Here is a 17430-nt window from a genome sequence, read left to right on the forward strand (position 1 = left end):
AATTTGCAGTGGTTGAGGGAAAAGGTCCCTTTTTTCCACCTGATCACTTCATTAAACTGCCTAATCTCACTTTAAGTTTCATCTGCAGGTCATTGTTTTCATTGAGAACGTTGTTGAGTGGAACATTTAAATGCACTGGTTTTCCTCAAGTGGACTGACTCTTAGTCAAGTTAATATTTCAGGAGGTGTTCACAAAAGGCCTTGGCTAAAGAGTTGCCAGTTACTCAATATCAAACATGCATTCTTGAAAGCATTAAGAGATTTTATGTACTCAGCCCCCCAGGGGATCATTTAAAATTTTGTTAATAGCAAAAACATCTAGAGTACTCACTTATCAAACAAGTTCTGCATAACTGTTCATGCTATTTTACATTTTGACTAGAGTTTGAATGCAGCCTTGGAAATAACACCTTGCCTGGTCACTCCCTGTAAGTGTTAATTTTGTAATGTGAATAGAAAAATAATAAGAAGAAGAACTTCTGATATTTAAGTGCTCACCACTTATGCCAGGCACTTTTTTAAGCAGTGGGGTAGATGAAAGGTGTATATCTGTATATATCATTTATTTAATTATCTGTTTGTTTATATTATTGTCTGTCTCCCCCTCTAGACTGTGACCTTGTAATGGGTAGGGAATGTGTTTGATGTTATAGCGTACTCTCCCAAGCGCTTAGTACAGTGCTTTGCACACAGTCAGCATTCAGTAAATATGATTAACGAGGTAATCGGGTCAGAAAAAAATCACTGTCCCTCATGATGATGATGATGGCATTTGTTAAGCGCTTACTATGTGCAAAGCACTGTTCTAAGCGCTGGGGGGGATGCAAGGTGATTAAGTTGTCCCACGTGGGGCTCACGGTCCTAATCCCCATTTCACAGATGAGGTAACTGAGGCTCAGAGAAGTGAAGTGACTTGCCCAAGGTCACACAACAGACATGTGGTGGAGCCGGGATTCACACCCGTGACCTCTGACTCCAAAGCCCGGGCTCTTTCCACTGAGCCACGCTGCTTCTCTCATGGGGCTCACGGTCTAAAGAAGAGGGAGAACAGGTCCTTAATCCCCAGCTGTCGGCTGAGGAAACCAAGGCCCAGAGAAGTTAAGCGATTCGCCCAAGTTCACACAGCAGAGTTTGGAGCCGGGATGGAAACCCGAGTCCTTCTGAATCCCAGGCTCCTGCTCTATCCACTAGGCCATGATGTTTCTCTGGGTTCCAGTCAATCAATCGTATTTATTGAGCACTTACTGTGTGCAGAGCACTGTACTAAGCGCTTGGGAAGTACAAGTTGGCAACATATAGAGACAGTCCCTACCCAACAGTGGGCTTACAGTCTAGAAGGGGGAGACAGAGAACAAAACCAAACATTGGGCCTGTTCAGCCGGACACCCCCTCTCCGGAGCCGTTCCTTGGATAGAGGTCTTTTCCCCTGACGGCCGGTGCCCGGCAGACGTTCTCCTGTTGGTCTAGCTGGGATCAAAGCCCAGATCTCCCGATCCCCAAAGCTATCCTTTCTCCACTGGACCACTCTGCTCTGCTCGCTCTAGCAGGGGGAAGATTATCATCATCATCATCAGTCGTATTTATTGAGCGCTTACTGTGTGCAGAGCACTGTACTAAGCGCTTGGGAAGTACAAATTGGCAACATATAGAGACAGTCCCTACCCAACAGCGGGCTCACAGTCTAAAAGGGGAGACAGAGAACAAAACCAAGCAAACTAACAAAATAAAATAAATAGAATAGATATGTACAAGTAAAATAAATAGAGTAATAAATATGTACAAACATATATACATATATACAAGTTCTGTGGGGAAGGGAAGGAGGTAAGATGGGGGGATGGAGGGGGGGCGAGGGGGAGAGGAAGGAAGGGGCTCAGTCTGGGAAGGCCTCCTGGAGGAGGTGAGCTCTCAGTAGGGCCTTGAAGGGAGGAAGAGAGCTAGCTTGGCGGAGGGGCAGAGGGAGGGCATTCCAGGCCCGGGGGAGGACGTGAGCCGGGGGTCGATGGCGGGACAGGCGAGAACGAGGTACGGTGAGGAGATTAGTGGTGGAGGAGCGGAGGGTGCGGGCTGGGCACCCTCCTGGAAGATAGCTCACTACATTTGGTAGGTGCTAATGCCCCCCTAATCTACTACCAGGTTTAATAACGATAGCCTTTTGATTCTTTTCCAGCCGACATCGATGATCTGAAAATATGCTACGTTTTAAGAGAAGGCCACAACGCTACTAGTGACGTTTTCCACTTCACGGTTGAAGACGGAGGTGAGTAGGTTGCATCCTGCAGAGCCTTTGCTGGTGGAGGGGCTCCTCTTGTTGGCGGTTTAGGCGGACGTTCAGGTTAATTACGGGAAATCCGTACAAGCTGCTGTTTCCTAGCAGGGATTTTGGCTGGGCTGCGTTGTTGTTATTTGGACTGGAGCGGGTTTGGTGTTCTGTATCGGTTGCCCCCGGCTTTTGGGAGGTGGGTATCTACACTGATGAACTTGAGCAGCTTCACTCAGAGAAGTGATGTTTTCTGTTCAGCCAGTTTCGTTAGCGGTGATCGGTGACAAAATTGGCAAATAGCATCCGCCCTACTTTAATCAAATCTCTTGATTTAGCCATCTCTCTGGGGTTTGACGGCTCTTTCTAATCAGGCTGTTCGCACCTAGCATGCCCCAGCAAAGTTGTGATATTTGTTAAACACTCGTGATGTGTGTCAAGCGCTGTGCTAAGCTCTGGAGTAGATACCATGCAATCAGATCAGACATAGTCGCTGTCATGGAGCTCACAGTCTAATGGGGATTCATTCATTCAATCGTATTTATTGAGAGCTTACTGTGTGCAGAGCACTGTACTAAGTGCTTGGGAAGTACAAGTTGGCAACATATAGAGACGGTCCCTACCCAACAGTGGGCTCACAGTCTAGAAGGGGGAGACAGACAACAAAACATATTAACAAAATAAAATAAATAGAATAAATATGTACAAATAAAATAAATAAATAAATAGAGTAATAAATACGTGCAAACATATATACATATATACCGGTGCTGTGGGGAGGGGAAGGAGGTAAGGCAGGGGAGGAATGGGGATGGAGAACAAGTATCCAAGCCCCATTTTTCAGAAAAAACTGAAGCCCGGGGAATTTTAGTGACTTGCCCCAGCTCACAGGAAAGGCGAGTGGTGGAGCCGGGATTAGAACCCAGGCCTCCTGGCTCCCAAGTCGGTGCTTTTGCCCATGAGGCCACACTGCTTCTCCAGTGCAAGGAAATCTGTTCACTACAGCAAGCAATAAAAACCTCACTTAAACTTTAACTTTCATTTTTGCCTCTCAGCAGGCACAGAACTGTATGAAATATTTTTCTGGTCCCACATCTGGCTATCGTAATGGTGTCGTGAGTGACCCTTAGGCCTTTAGTAGGAAAGAGCCCCGGCTTGGGAATCAGAGGGTCCTAACTGGCTCTGCCAGTTACCTGCTCTGTGACCTTGGGCGAGTCACTTCATTTCTCTCTGCCTCAATTTCCTCATCTGTCACATGGGGATTGAATGCCTGTTCTCCCTCCTACTTAGACTGTGAACCCCATTTAGGGCAGGGACTATGTCGGACCCGATTAATTTGTATCAGCCCAATGCTTAGAACAATGCTTAACACATAGTAAGTGCTTAAATACAATAATAGTAAATACCATAATTATAATAATAGGACATTTTAAATAAGTGTATTCTCCCCCCCCGACCCCCGCCAAAGGTGGTCCTAACTACTCCCCACCAAAAACCCAGGATTACAGAAGGGTTTCATATGCACCTGCGGATGGGTGTGAAACTGTGGATCACATCTATAAAAAAATGATATTCCAGGTTAACCCACGTTTTCGAATTTATACTCCAGTATGGTTTTCCTTCAAACTGCAGAAAAATGTCACAGAGCTCGACTGATGCAATGCCCTGAACCTATGGGATGTGAGAGACGTCTTTTACTTTTTTCTTTTATCTTTCTTTCTCTCCTCGGAAAGCAAGCCCAAAATTGCCAGTGTCCCAAAGGTTTTGCACATTCTTTAGCTGAGTGGCAGGGTACCTTTTCCCTCTAAGGACTATTATTTGTTCAAACTGTGGAAAATATGGGGTTATATCAGATTTCAAAATATTTAGTGAGAAATGGCCGCCTCCAGGGCTGGGTGTGTGTCTGGAATGGATGGTGATGTGGCAGGGACACTAATGGGGGTCTTTGTTGGAAATAACAACTCAATTATCCCATCAGGGTCTTTAGAATCTTTAATTTCACTTGCGAGACCAAAAAGCCCAGATCACTTTCTCTATTTTCCTCTCCCCTTAGAGACATCAAAGCACTGTGCAGTGTGGCTCAGGTAGATTCCAGGAGAATGTCAGCAACGCAGACATTTGCTTCTGTGATCCTGGTGTGCAGCCAGATCTTCCTGGGAGCTGAAGTCCAACATTCAGGGCAGAGAGATGCAGAATTTTAAAATTCACAAGTGTGTCAGAGGAGCTTTTCAGTTTCCTTCCTATTTCTCGGAGAATTCTCTGGCTTTTCCAAAGGCATCGGAATTCACAGGAGGGCAGTGTGTTGTGGAGCCACAAAATATCGTGGAACTGGGGTAAATCAGTCTTGAAATTGGGGGTTTCAGATGGTAACGTAGCGTTAAAACAGATTAAGCTAGCATGAAACACGTGGTCCTGGGAGGTAGGACTCTCAGATTCTAGTCCCGGCTCTGCCTCTGGCCTGCTCTGTGGCCTTGGGCGCCAACCTTCTCTGGGGCTCATTTTCTTTTGCAAATTTGGAGGTAAGATACCAGCTCTTTTTCCCACTTAGGCCGTGAGCACCTTGTGGGACAGGGATTGGGTCCGATCTGATAATCCTATATTATCCCAGAGCTTTGCCACCTACTAGAAGTAGTAATATGAATAATCGTATTTGTTAAGCACTTTCTCTGTGCAAGTACAATACTAAGTGCTGGGGTAGATGCAAGGTAATCTGGTCGGACACGGTCCCCGTCCTACGTGAGGCATGTAAGCTAAGTAGAAGGGTAGGAACAGGTTTTGAATTCCATTTAACAGCTGAGGAAACTGAGGCCCAGAGAAGTTAGGTTACTTACCTGAGGTCACCTGGCGGGCAAGTGGCAGAGCCAGAATTAGAACCCAGATCCTCTGCTCCTTCTGCTCCTAAATACTTAATAAATTCCGTGATTCGTATCATGTCTTGGCAGTGGGAATAGAGATGTGCTACAACAATAGCAATGCGAAGCAGTATGGTCTAGTGGATAGAGCACGGACTTGGCGGTCAGAGGGACCTGGGTGCTAATCCCGCCTCCACCACGTCTGCTGTGGTGGTTGGACTGTGAGCCCACTGTTGGGTAGGGACTGTCTCTATATGTTGCCAAATTGTACTTCCCAAGCGCTTAGTACAGTGCTCTGCACAAAGTAAGCGCTCAATAAATACGATGGATGATGATGATGATGCTGTGTGACCTTGGGCAAATCACTTAACGTCTCTGTGCCTCTGTTACCTCATCTGTAAAAAAAATGGGGATAAGACTGTGAGCCCCGTGTTTCACAGGACCTGTGTCCAGCCCGATTAACTTGTATCTACCCCAGCGCTTAGAACAGTTCTTGGCACACAGTAAGCGCTTAACAAGTACTGTAATTACTATTATTATAACTGGGAGGGCAGAGTCAGACCGGAGCGTTTTGTCAGTCCATCAAGCTGTTTTAAAAAGAACTTGCACAGAGGATTTTCTCTAGGATCTCGTGACTTGGGGCCTTCTTCGTGTCCTTAGTGGGTGTGGAGGAAAGGAAGTAGCTTCCACTTGGCATTGGGAGGGCAAAGAGGATGTTTCCATTCTGGCTGGCAGAACGCTGCATGAATTCTCCTGGGGCACGGGGCGACGTGGTCTTTCCAGGAAAGTTCTACCTATTGGCTTTGGGCATTCAGACAGGGCCAGTAGACATGATGGCAGAGATCCTTTCTACTGCTGAAGAAAGCTGGTCCTCAGCCAGCCTCATTGCTGCCCCATTCTGACTGGGCCACTGCCATCCAAACAGTTTTTCCTTTGGCCTCGATCCTTCCCACTTCACCGGAAGACATAAATAGTAGATTGACACTAGAGCGAAGTATGAGAAGTCGTTTCTATAAATATTCCCTTTGCTTGGCAGGGGCTTGGGAAGGTTACTGTACAGCAGGGGATCGACAAGGTACGTGAATCCCAGTTGGAGTGACCAAGACATTACCTGTGGGCTGGGCGTTTGGCCTGTCCACAGGCTAGAGCCGGCTCCGGAGAAAAAATGACCACGGAGGCAGTGATCAGGAAAATGAGGTCCCGAGAGCAAACACGAAGAGATTGTGCTGACTTATCGGGCTTTCGGGGGAAATTCCCTTGCTCTTGGCAATAAAATTAATTAGCGGTGACAGGAGAGTCCAATGCCTGACTGAAGTTATATTAGGGTAGGGAGGCAGCCTTAGTCTGGGATGTGGATATTTCTGGTTGGGGGAAAAGCAGAAGGGAATGAGGAAGGCCAGTTCAGAGAAAGGGTGTTGGCTGCTTAGGGTTGAATTTCTGCCTGTTCTGTTTTCTCAGGGCATAAATAGTCCAAGCCTTTGAAGGATCTGGAAATGAGGCATCTCAGTGTATGTTAAGTGAGTCCAAGGACCTCATCACATAACAGGAAGAATGTGTGTGTGTGCATATTTGTGTGTGTTGGGTGTGTGTGAGCCTGTTGTTGGGTGGGGACCATTTCTATATGTTGCCGATTTGTACTTCCCAAGCGCTTAGTACAGTGCTCTGCACACAGTAAGCGCTCAATAAATATGATTGAATGAATGATTGTGAAAGGGGGGGGCAGTGAGGCCACTCAGAGATGCTTGGGAGAGGAGGAAAGATGGAAATCCAGGGAAAAACCTGGCCATCAGGATCACAGCCTGGCTGGTTTCCCTCTAGCTCCTCATGCCCAGATCTCTCCTCTCTCTCTCTGCTGCACCGTCCTAAAGCTTCCCCAGTCTGACTGAGGCCCCAGCCTCTACGCTGTTATTAAGGGGTGCAGCAAGGAGGATGCTGATTGTCCTGGAGCTCTGGATTCTTGAACAGGAGCTCGTGGCATCTTTGCTAGGTTCTGCTGCCTTAATGTGGTCGGTCCCTTAACGGACTAGTGGAAAGAGTCAGGCCTGACAATGTAGACCCAATTTCTAGTCAGAGAAGCAGCGTGGCTCAGTGGAAAGAGCCCGGGCTTTGGAGTCAGAGGTCATGGGTTCAAGTCCCAGCTCCACCAACTGTCAGCTGTGTGACTTTGGGCAAGTCACTTCACTTCTCTGTGCTGCCTCAGTTACCTCATTTGTAAAATGGGGATAAAGACTGTGAGCCCCCCCATGGGACAACCTGATCATCTTGTAACCTCCCCAGCGCTTAGAACAGTGCTTTGCACATAGTAAGTGCTTAATAAATACCATCATTATTATTATTATTACTCTAATCCCAATTCCACCACTGGCCTGCTGTGAATGGCCTTAACAAGGTCATTCAATCATATTTATTGAGCGCTTACTGCATGCAGAGCATTGTACTAAGCACTTGCGATAGTACAGTTCAACAATAAACAGTGACATTCCCTGCCCACAACGAGCTCACAGTCTACAGTGGTAGTCTAGAGTAAGTCATTTGGCCTTTCTGGCCTCAGGTCCCTCGTCTGTAAAATGGGATTAAGATACTTTCTTTTTCTCCCTCAGACTGTGAGTTTCCTATGCGACAGAGATTGTATCCAATCTGATTGTGTAACTAGAACAGAGTTGAGCTCATAGCAAGCTCTCAGTGCCACTATTATTAAAATTCGATCCAATCAGGTCTGCCGGAATTCCAGTTCTCCCAGTTCTCCACAGCATTTCTCCTGTGGTCTTGATATATTTATCCTACATGCTGCTGCCATTCATCTTCACTCATCAGGAGTGAAATGACCGGGGATGAAATTTTCGGGTGTCAAAACAGAGGCCACCGATTTAAAAGCTATCGAAGGTTCAAGGCCGATCCCCGAGGTTGGAGGTTGGAGGGATGGTGGTGGTGTTGACGATGATGGGAAAGGTAGGAGGGGGAATGGGTTTAGGAAGGAAAATTAGTTCAGGAGAAACACTGGAGCAAAGAGGAGGCCCAGGAGGGGATGTCCCGGTTGGGGTGTTGAAGGCTGGAAGAGAGGGAACCTATTGGATGTATTATTAGGGGCCGGGGGGCTTGCACTAGTGTTAACTGGACAGATAATGCCAGACATGTCCCCAGGGTACACCTGTATTCTTTAAAGAAGCATGTGATCTCAGAATCGGGAGAAATGGGGAAGGAGGAAAGGGGATAGGACCTAAACTGGTAGCGTAGGAAAACTAGAGTGTGAAGTCCGACAAGCCAGAAACTGCTTTCCTGAATGTGTCCTCACAGGCCGATGACCAGGTATGAATAATTTCCATGGAATGTGCACATGCCCTGTGGAAAAATCCATTTGATGAGCCTGTCAATTTTGGAGTGTAGATAAAGGAGGTCTTGCTGGTTTCTTATCTTCCAGCTTTGACTTTCTAACTGATGCTGATCTTTCTAATTTATCAGGTAGAACGGGCAACTTCCAGAGCAGTGCCCTATCCTTCTTTACTCTTTTAATGAGGTCAAAGGGACAACATGTCAGGCTAATTCTGTTTGGCAAATAAGGAATATAGAGGTTCATTAACATTTAACTTCCTGCTACCAAGGGGTGAAGGACAACTCTTGGGAAATGGGGATGGATTTTGAAATGATTTTTACTTGCCGTTTTGGAGGGGCCAAAGGACTCCTCTGGAATGATTCAGCCCTTTTCTAGGAAGAGAAGAAATACATGGGAGCAACTATGTATTAGGGATTTTGTAAAGGAGCAAATACCTTGAGTGGAAAAAAACAATTTCTCAACCTGGTTTCCCTTTGATCCCAACTACAAGTTGGTTGCAAAATGGGTTCAGCTACTATTGGTTTGCCAGACCTGGATAAATTAATTTTCTGCTGAGCAGAGTGAGCTCAGGTGGTGTCCTTACTAAATGAACTAGAAGGCTTCTTGAGAAGTTTTGTGGTTAGGTTGCTTCTGCCAGCTGATTGATGGAGTCACAAGACCACGATCGCTACCTGGCAAGACCTTGATCATCTCTACCCCAGGCAACAAGTCGCAATTCTCCAACCCCAGGGCGAGATAACTTTGGCCAGACCCAATGAAGCAGAGCTGTGGGCAAATGACACATTTGATCAAAATTGAAGAAAATCCACAAAGTCCTAGTGGGGCACTTTTTGGGATCCCTTATACTTGAGTGGAACAAATGCGGGAAAATTATGATGTTTCTGCGAGCTGAGAGATTCAAAACTCTTTAGGTCTAGGCTGTGTTTAAAGATTCACTGATTATTCAAGCTACTTTTCCTAATTTATTTTCTCCATCTTAACCAGACCAAACTTCAAATATGAGCTGAGAGATTCAAAACTCATTAGGCCTAGGCTGTGTTTAAAGATTCACTGATAATTCAAGCTACTTTTCCCAATTTATTTTCTCCATCTTAACCAGACCAAACTTCAAATATAATATATATGTAATCAACTCTGAGTGAACAATTTAAAAAAATCCAAGGCCTTTATTTCTTCCTGCAGCTTTATGTAATGGTAAATATTCAAAGTACACCATGGGTGTCAAGAGGAAAGCTATTGTAGTTTTGAATGTACAGGAAATGGGAACTGCTGTTCATTGTTAAGGATCTTTTGTGCCTAGACTTCTTGTCTAAGTCTCTATAACATTTTCTGTGTGGTATGCCCCTCCCAGCCCATGGAAGTTTTCATAATTGAACTATATGTCATTCACTTTCTCAGTGTGAATGAAACAGCCCCTCCCCTTCTCCCTCCAAGTCATATTGTGTGGTTTTTTTTTTTCCGTAGGGAGGGCAGGGAGCAACTTTGGAGTTTTCTTGATGCATTTGCTTTCTGCTTTGTGTTCTTTCTCATCTGAAGATTCTCTTCCATGGTTTTCAGACTAGGTTGTAATATTGTGATCTGACTGGCCTTTTTAATGTCCATCTCAGAGCAGAGGGTGAGTGATGACTGTCACCTGTAGGGCATCTCATTTTCGGCTCCTTGCTGCATTCATCCTCACCCCAGCGGGACAGCCCACTGTTTTTCAAAGTGATTTAATGGAAGAGTACGGGGCCAGTGGTTTTGTGGTAAAAGTCAACACCCAGATGAGGAGGCAGGTTCTGACAAAATCATTTGCGTGGCCGTCCCCTTTTCCCCACCACAAAAAAACAGGTAAAATTCTTGAAGATCTAGGGGCTTAACAAAGAATTTCATGTTGAAGCGTTTTCCTAAATACTGTTGTTAAGCCTCACTATTAATGTTTTTCAGTGATTCGGGCCTACATAAGCCTGGTCTGCACTGGAGAACGGCAATTTTTTGAATGGAATTTATCCTGAGAAACTTCTCATTTTGCCTGTCTAGAAGGGACGAACCTAGCATTAACTGTCATATTCGAAGAAGGGAACACTCATGGGGAATTTAATCTATGAGTGCATAGGTGGTTGAAAAGTCCAATGTACAACCCACAGTCTCGGCCACATTGTGCACACAAAAAGGCCATCCCCTGTTGTGTTGTCGTGCTTCATGTTTGCAGCCCCTGGCTGCAAGGAGTTTCTGGTTGAGGCAGCGAGAATGGGGTAGCTATCGGCGATCTGGGAGGAGGCAGGTGGGAGGGAATGCATGCCAAAAAGTGTTCTCAGATGCTGAAAGCAGCTTGTGTGGAGGATTGAGTGAAAAGAGACCAATAAGGAAGCCGCAGCAATAATCCAGCTGGGTGGGGGGGAGGGTTTGAACCAGAATGGAATCTGTAAGATTGAAGTGGATGTGTCAGATCCATGAAATATTGTAGAGGAAGACATGGAATAATTTAGATGCAGACTGAATGTGGGGGATAGATACTTGACCCAGAGGATTCAGAGAGAACACCATGGTTATGAACTTGTAGGACAGGGAGAATGAAGGTGATTTGGATGATGTCAACCATTGGGCTAAGGCTAGATACAAGATAGACACCATCTCTGACCCCAAAGGGGCCTACAGCATAGGCCTAGGAGTCAGTAGATCGTGGGTTCAAATCCCAGCTCTGCCACTAGTCTGCTGTGAAACCTTGGGCAAGTCACTTCACTTTCCTGTGCCACTGTTTACCTCATCTGGAAAATGGGGATTAAGACTGTGAGCCATAGGTGGGACAGGGACTGTGTCCAACCCGATTATCTTGTATCTGCCCCAGTGCTTAGTACAGTGCCTGGCACATAGTAAGCACTTAACAAATACCATAATTGTTATTATTATTATTATGTCCCAATTTTATAGCTTAGGAAATTGGGAGACTTGATTAAGGTCACCCAGCAGGCAAGTAGCAGATGCTGGGAGTCCCTTTCCACCATCCTCATGCCCTTGGGGACATCTTTCCTCCCTCCCCCGCTCCTCCCACTCCCTACAAAGTTCCCAGGAACTTCAGGGTGTTAGCGGCAGGGAAAGACTGGGTATTGCAGAAAAGCATATGCCAGAGCACTGTTCATCCATTCAAAAAGCATTAATTAACCCAAGTGTCTGGATTGGGAAGTAATGCTAATACCTGATTTCCTGGCTAAATTCCTCTTTTGAATTCATCAAGATAGGCTGATCTGGAGCCTGGCATATTCTTCCATAGCATGTAGTATTTTACCTCTAATTAGACATTTCTGAAGTCCCGCTTGATTACGTAGCATTAGGCCCAGATGAACGCCTCTTAATCCAGTACTCTTATCAAAAACTTTCAGAACACACTGCTTAGACAGGTAAAAGGGTAATTAGGATCATTTTCTGCATTTTTTTTACACTTTCAAAAGCAGTTGTTCATCTGTTGTACAGTTACAGAAAAAAATATTTCTCCATCTGGAAGTATTTGAGAGAGTGAGAGAATGTCATCCTTGAAAGGCCTTGATACATTCCAAGACCTTGCCCATTGAGCATTTATTTTGTGCAAAATACCATACCAGGCACATTCTCAGAGAATCACCCTCTGATAGGAAGGACGAGCAACGAGAAAGATTGGACAGTAGTGGACTTTTAAAGATTTCACTGTCTACAAAATTTAGAAAAGCAGGCAAGAAAGATTGACAGGGGCCTGTGGGACGTGACTGAGTCTACAGGCCCAATGCTGATCCTCACCAACTTTGAAAACAGTGTTCAGAAAGGGCTTGCCTCCCAGCTCTGCTTCTGTGATGCAGTCTAAGAGGAAAGACTTGGGAACAACTCACTGGGAGTTTGTTTCAGATAATCGAAAAGGGAAATGAGAAGAAAAAATTAAGGGATCTGAAATGCTTTACTTGAGCAGAAATGGAACATGTTTTTATCAGTATAAAGTACCATGGAAAAGACCGACTTTTGTAGGTGCTTTAAATTTATAACCCAGGGTATTATTTTAGGACTTTGTCGTCAACCTTTCAGACACCCATCATGCAATTATATAAAAAAGCACTTACGCAAGAGTAGGGAAATCAGTTCGGTTTGTTAGCAAAGTCTTTTTTTCAAGGAAACTCGAATAACTTCTTACAGCTCCTTGAAGATTTGCTTCTTAAACCCCACAGGAAATGGTCCAGAAACGGGGATTTCTTTTGCCAATGCCAAATCAAAAGGAAAGCTAAGTCCTTTTATAGATAACCTAAGAGCTGATCATAATGCAACGGAGGGTGGTCTAATTTAGCGGCTTTCCCATATCATCAGGATAATCGAGGAAGTGCAGTGGTGATGGTGGAAAGACCTCAGAGAGACTCAGAGACACTCGTCTTTTGCATAAACAATAATCCAGGAAGCATTTCCATTACTTCCATGTCTGCAGCAGTGCAGTCTAGTGAACAGAATATCAAATTGCTCGATGTGGGCCTGGATTTGGTTCCCAAGGTTCTCATGACATCCTATATGACCTTCAGCAAGTGATTTAACCCTCATTTCTTTGCCTGTTCATCGGGACCAGGAATTCCATCCTGGTTGACAAAGAGCAAGTCAGCATATAATAATATAATAATAATGGTATTTCAGTGCTTACTCTGTGCCAGGTACTGTACTAAGCGCTGGGGTAGAGACAAGATAATTGGGCTGAACTCAGTCCCTGCCCCACATAGGACTTGCAGTCTTAATCCCCATTTTACAGATGAGGTAACAGTGGCACAGAGAAGTTAAGTGATTCACCCAAGTGATTTAACAGACAAGTGGCGGAGCGGAATTAGAACCCAGGTCCTTCTACTCCCAGGCCTGTGCTCTATCCACTAGGCCACACTGCTTCTTAATATTCCACACCTTCAACTTTGTTCCCACTCTGTTTCCCCTGCTAGATGGTGGGAACCTTGAGGGCAGGGGTTGTATCTATACTCTTATAATCAGTCAATACCGTTGATTGAAAAATCATTCAATTCCTATGATAGCCCAACCCGCACACTTCACTCTTCTAATGCCATTCTACTCAATGTATCTCGAATTCATCTTTCTTGCCACCAGTCCCTCTCTCATGTCCTGCAGCTGGCTTGGAACACAACACCTACTGCAAATCTGACAGACTATCACTATCCCATTTTCAAAGCCTTATTGACTTCACATCTCCTCCAGGAGGCCTTCCCCGACTGAGCCCTCCTTTCCTCTTCTCCCACTCCCTCCTGCACTGCCCTTGTACTTGGATTTGCTCCCTTTATCCATCCTTCCCTCAGCCCCACAGCACTTAGGTACATATCCATAATTTATTCATTCATATTACTGTCTCTCTTCCCCCTCTAAACTGTAAGCTTATTGAGGGCAAGGAACACGTCTACCAACCCTGTTATATTGAACTCTCCCAAGTGCACAGTACAGTGTTTTGCACACAGAAAGTACCCAGTTAATATGATTGATTGAACTGACACACAAAAAAATCTCTACCGATCCTGTGAGTTAGATCAAAAGTGAGGCCACGGTAAGCACGTGCTTCTGCTGTACCTCTTTGTACCTCATTTCCAAACTGTTGCATTGTTAGCCTGTTGTGGATAAGATAGGTACTGCCAACACCAACCCTCTCTCCTCCCCAGACTCCCACTATGAGGATTGGACTTTGGGCAACCTTTAAAAAGTTGAAGCTCTTCAGAACTGTTGCAGTGTAAGTGCACCTCCCTGTCATCCTTAATTTATGCTTACCTTATATAGGCATTAAGTGAATTTTGTCCCATGAGTTTCAGAGCTGAATCCCCAGGAGAATAGTACAACAGGAAACCGTCCTCCCCAGAAATAGGTATTTTATACTAGCACATGCTTCTGGAACAATATGAGGTACAACTAGGTGTAGAATTAGGCAAGATAGAGGCACATAGCAGAATCAGAGTGTGAACTCGGCAATATATGAATATGGTCTCTGTGGTTGAATCTTACTGAGATTTAGATAAACTCATTGAGAAACTAACCGTACTTGAATATCTCTATCACAGTGGGCAAATCTGGTCTAGCAACCGGCTGAATAATGTCAGTGGATTTGAAAATCAATCATTGTTCAGAGCCTTGTTTTTAGGTAATGGGATTACAGAACAGAACAGAACGGAACCCTCTCATAAATCCTGTAGACTTTGGGTAGTGAAGTCATGTGGTTCTGTAAACTCAAACCATCTTATCTGGTGCCCCTAAAACCATAAGGCTCTCTGTTTAAATGACATCTCACCAATGTAGGCTTGTCAGAACTAAACCGGAGCTTAACCGGAAATACTGCTTATAACCCCAGAAATATCACCCTGGAAATCTTGAAGTTTTGTTGCCAAGCAGTGTTGTTTAGTGAGGATCGTGTCCCTGTAGAAATACACAGTTTTGAGTATCACCTTCGGGATATCGCCCTATTTTGCAAGGGAAAATATAGACCCACTATCAGCTCACAAAGCCATGGAGCCTGTGTGATGTTATCCTCTGGCTGAATAGATTATCATTGTTTCAGAGGATCAAGACGGCTTGTGAGGTCACTTGAGTCTAACCCCTTCTTCCAGGTAGGACCGTAGCTAAGCCATTTCAGAAGACTAGGAGTGTATCTTAGACTTAAATTTTCCCTGCGTATCTCAGGACTTGTTCAGCAGGGCTCTGAACCCAGCGGCCATTCAGTAAATAAGGGGGAAGGAAGGAGGATGCCCTAATCTTGTGTAATGAGTTCCAGTTCCTATTTTAGCCCTTCCTTATCTCCAACCTAATAAACCCTTCTCCACTGGCCCTGCCTCCAGTGGAAATAGAGACAATAAATCCTCCGTGGTCTGTATAACATCCCTTCCTGGACGTAAAGTTTTCTCCTCAGAGGTTTTCTCTCCAGCCTAAACCGTTTCCGTTTGGCAAAGAGATTGGTCCAAGTGCCATTTTGGATTTGACCTGTTTTTCATGAGAGCATTAGGCAGTATTAATAAGTATGCATTCAATATTAATAAGTATTTCTGCTGTTCAGTTTCTATGGATGGACAGCTGAGACAGAAGCAATTTGGGTGGGAAGTTTTCTATACCAGACTGCATTTCCTTGGGTTTGATGAGATCTCCCTAATCAGGATTAAGCTAGGGGCCTCCAGCAGTTTAGTGAGATAAGTAGATCAGGTACCCTTCAGGTTGTGAGATCATATTTCCTCCAGGAGATTTTTCCTGATTAATGTCCTATCTTCCTACTTGATTTCCCCCAAAGAACCACTTCAGTTTTTCCTCCTCATCTAAAGCACTCGGGTAATCAATCTCCCTTCTCCTAAACCCCACGCCTTGCAGTGGCCCTTATGTGCATATCTTCAGTCAAGGGAATTAAGTGCTTTCCATGTACAGAACTGTACTTAGCACTTGGGAGAGTACAGTAGAATTGGTAGTCACTATTCCTGCCATGAAAAAGTTTACAGTGTTTGTACTGTTGCTTCACTTTACCTGCAGCCCATTTTAATGCCCTCTCCCCTGCTAGACTGCAAACTCCTTGACTGCTCAATTCTGTTGCAGTTTCCCAAGTGCTCAGTGCAGTGCTCTATGCAAAGTAAGTGCTCAATAAGTAATAGTGATTGATTGAAAATGAGTTGAGAATAGCTTCGACCTCAAGCCAAGTTAGGAAAGTGGGGAAGAGACTCACTTTCAGGAGACTCTGGATTTCTGGGATGAGAGACCTCCCAGATAACATTTTTCTTCAGTTTATTGTAAATCTGCTCCTACTCCCCAAAACCAGCAAACCCTGAGAAATCTTTTATTCTTTTCCTGTTGATTGAATGTCTTTAGAAAAGAAATTGCCATGCCTCCATTTAGAATCAAGCATGCTACATATGGTTTCTTTCATGAGGGTCTTGGTTCATCACACCCTCTTAAATTCTAAATTCTTGAAATGCTTGCACCACCATCCAACCTGGTGAAGCACTGCCCTTCACCTTCCCCTGCTCAGCTTTGCAAAAACAGATTTCCTTGATCTTTGCTTACAGATATTGCTCAGGTGGGCATTTAAAAACCTCCTTAGCGTACTTAGCTCTCAGTCCAGTCTTTGTTTCGCCTCTCCAGTCTGCTTCCTAAAATTGCAAGAAGATTTCCAGGGGGCCCTGGGGCCATGTTTGCTGCCGAGATGGCAGGTGGGTTCTCGCGGAAGGGAAGCTGGGGAAGGAAGCCTGCTCCCCCTGACTGATCCCGACTCTGCTAAGGTGCCGGCTGCTGCCAAACCACAGGAACCAGAAGCTCCAGTGTGCTGTCTTAACAAAACCGTGCGCCTCCGGGGAGAGCGCTGGGCCGCACATTAATTGGAGGGTTCCTATGATTTGTGAGAGGCAGGAGCATATCGGACGGGACGTCCCAGGCACCACTCACTGCACGTGAAATGTGTGGCGTATTGTGCTCTCCAGTCTCTAGGGAATCCAGCTCTTTGTTCTTTTTAAACCAATTTTCCTGCATCATCTACCCTGAAGCCTTCAAAAAACAGTCCCAAAACACAGTGAGTTGTCTGCAGTTCACCTCAGACAAGTGGCTGCCCCCCAGGTTTAATTTTTTTTTTAAAAAAAAGGTCAGTGGCCCACCTGAGTTATCTTTAAAATCTTACAATGGGAGATATCTAGAAAGCAGGGTCTCTCTAAGCAAAAGCTTCATGAGGAATGAGCGACAAGGAGGCCAAAGAGAAAGCAGTGCCAGGTATTGCAAATATTAAGCATGACAACACAAGAGAAAGGCTTTTGGTGGGTACAGTGTGACTGGGACTGGCTCTCGCCTTGGCCTTCTCTCTCTCTCTCCCCCCTACCCCTCACACACACACAAATTTCACCATCAGTGATGTCTTCTTGGAATATGAAAGGCAACTGTGGTATATATAATGAAAGAAAATCACACTGAAGGCAAAAACCTTTGGGGTTTAGCTGTGTCTAATATCTGGCTCCAAGTGCTACAGTGCCTTCCTCTCTAGATGAGTTATGAAATACTCT

At 45.0% G+C, this 17430-nt stretch overlaps 1 protein-coding gene across 1 annotated transcript in view; it reads left to right on the forward strand.

The window, feature by feature from the left end:
* Window positions 1-17430, forward strand: part of FREM2 (FRAS1 related extracellular matrix 2) — an 86456-nt gene that overhangs the window by 11122 nt on the left and 57904 nt on the right. Inside the window, exon 2 of the mRNA XM_038761866.1 lies at window positions 2171-2260. Coding sequence (XP_038617794.1) covers window positions 2171-2260 — 90 coding nt within the window. The remainder of the gene's footprint in view (window positions 1-2170; window positions 2261-17430) is intronic.

The sequence above is a fragment of the Tachyglossus aculeatus genome, chromosome 20 (assembly GCF_015852505.1).
Source record: "Tachyglossus aculeatus isolate mTacAcu1 chromosome 20, mTacAcu1.pri, whole genome shotgun sequence".
Lineage (NCBI taxonomy): Eukaryota > Metazoa > Chordata > Mammalia > Monotremata > Tachyglossidae > Tachyglossus > Tachyglossus aculeatus.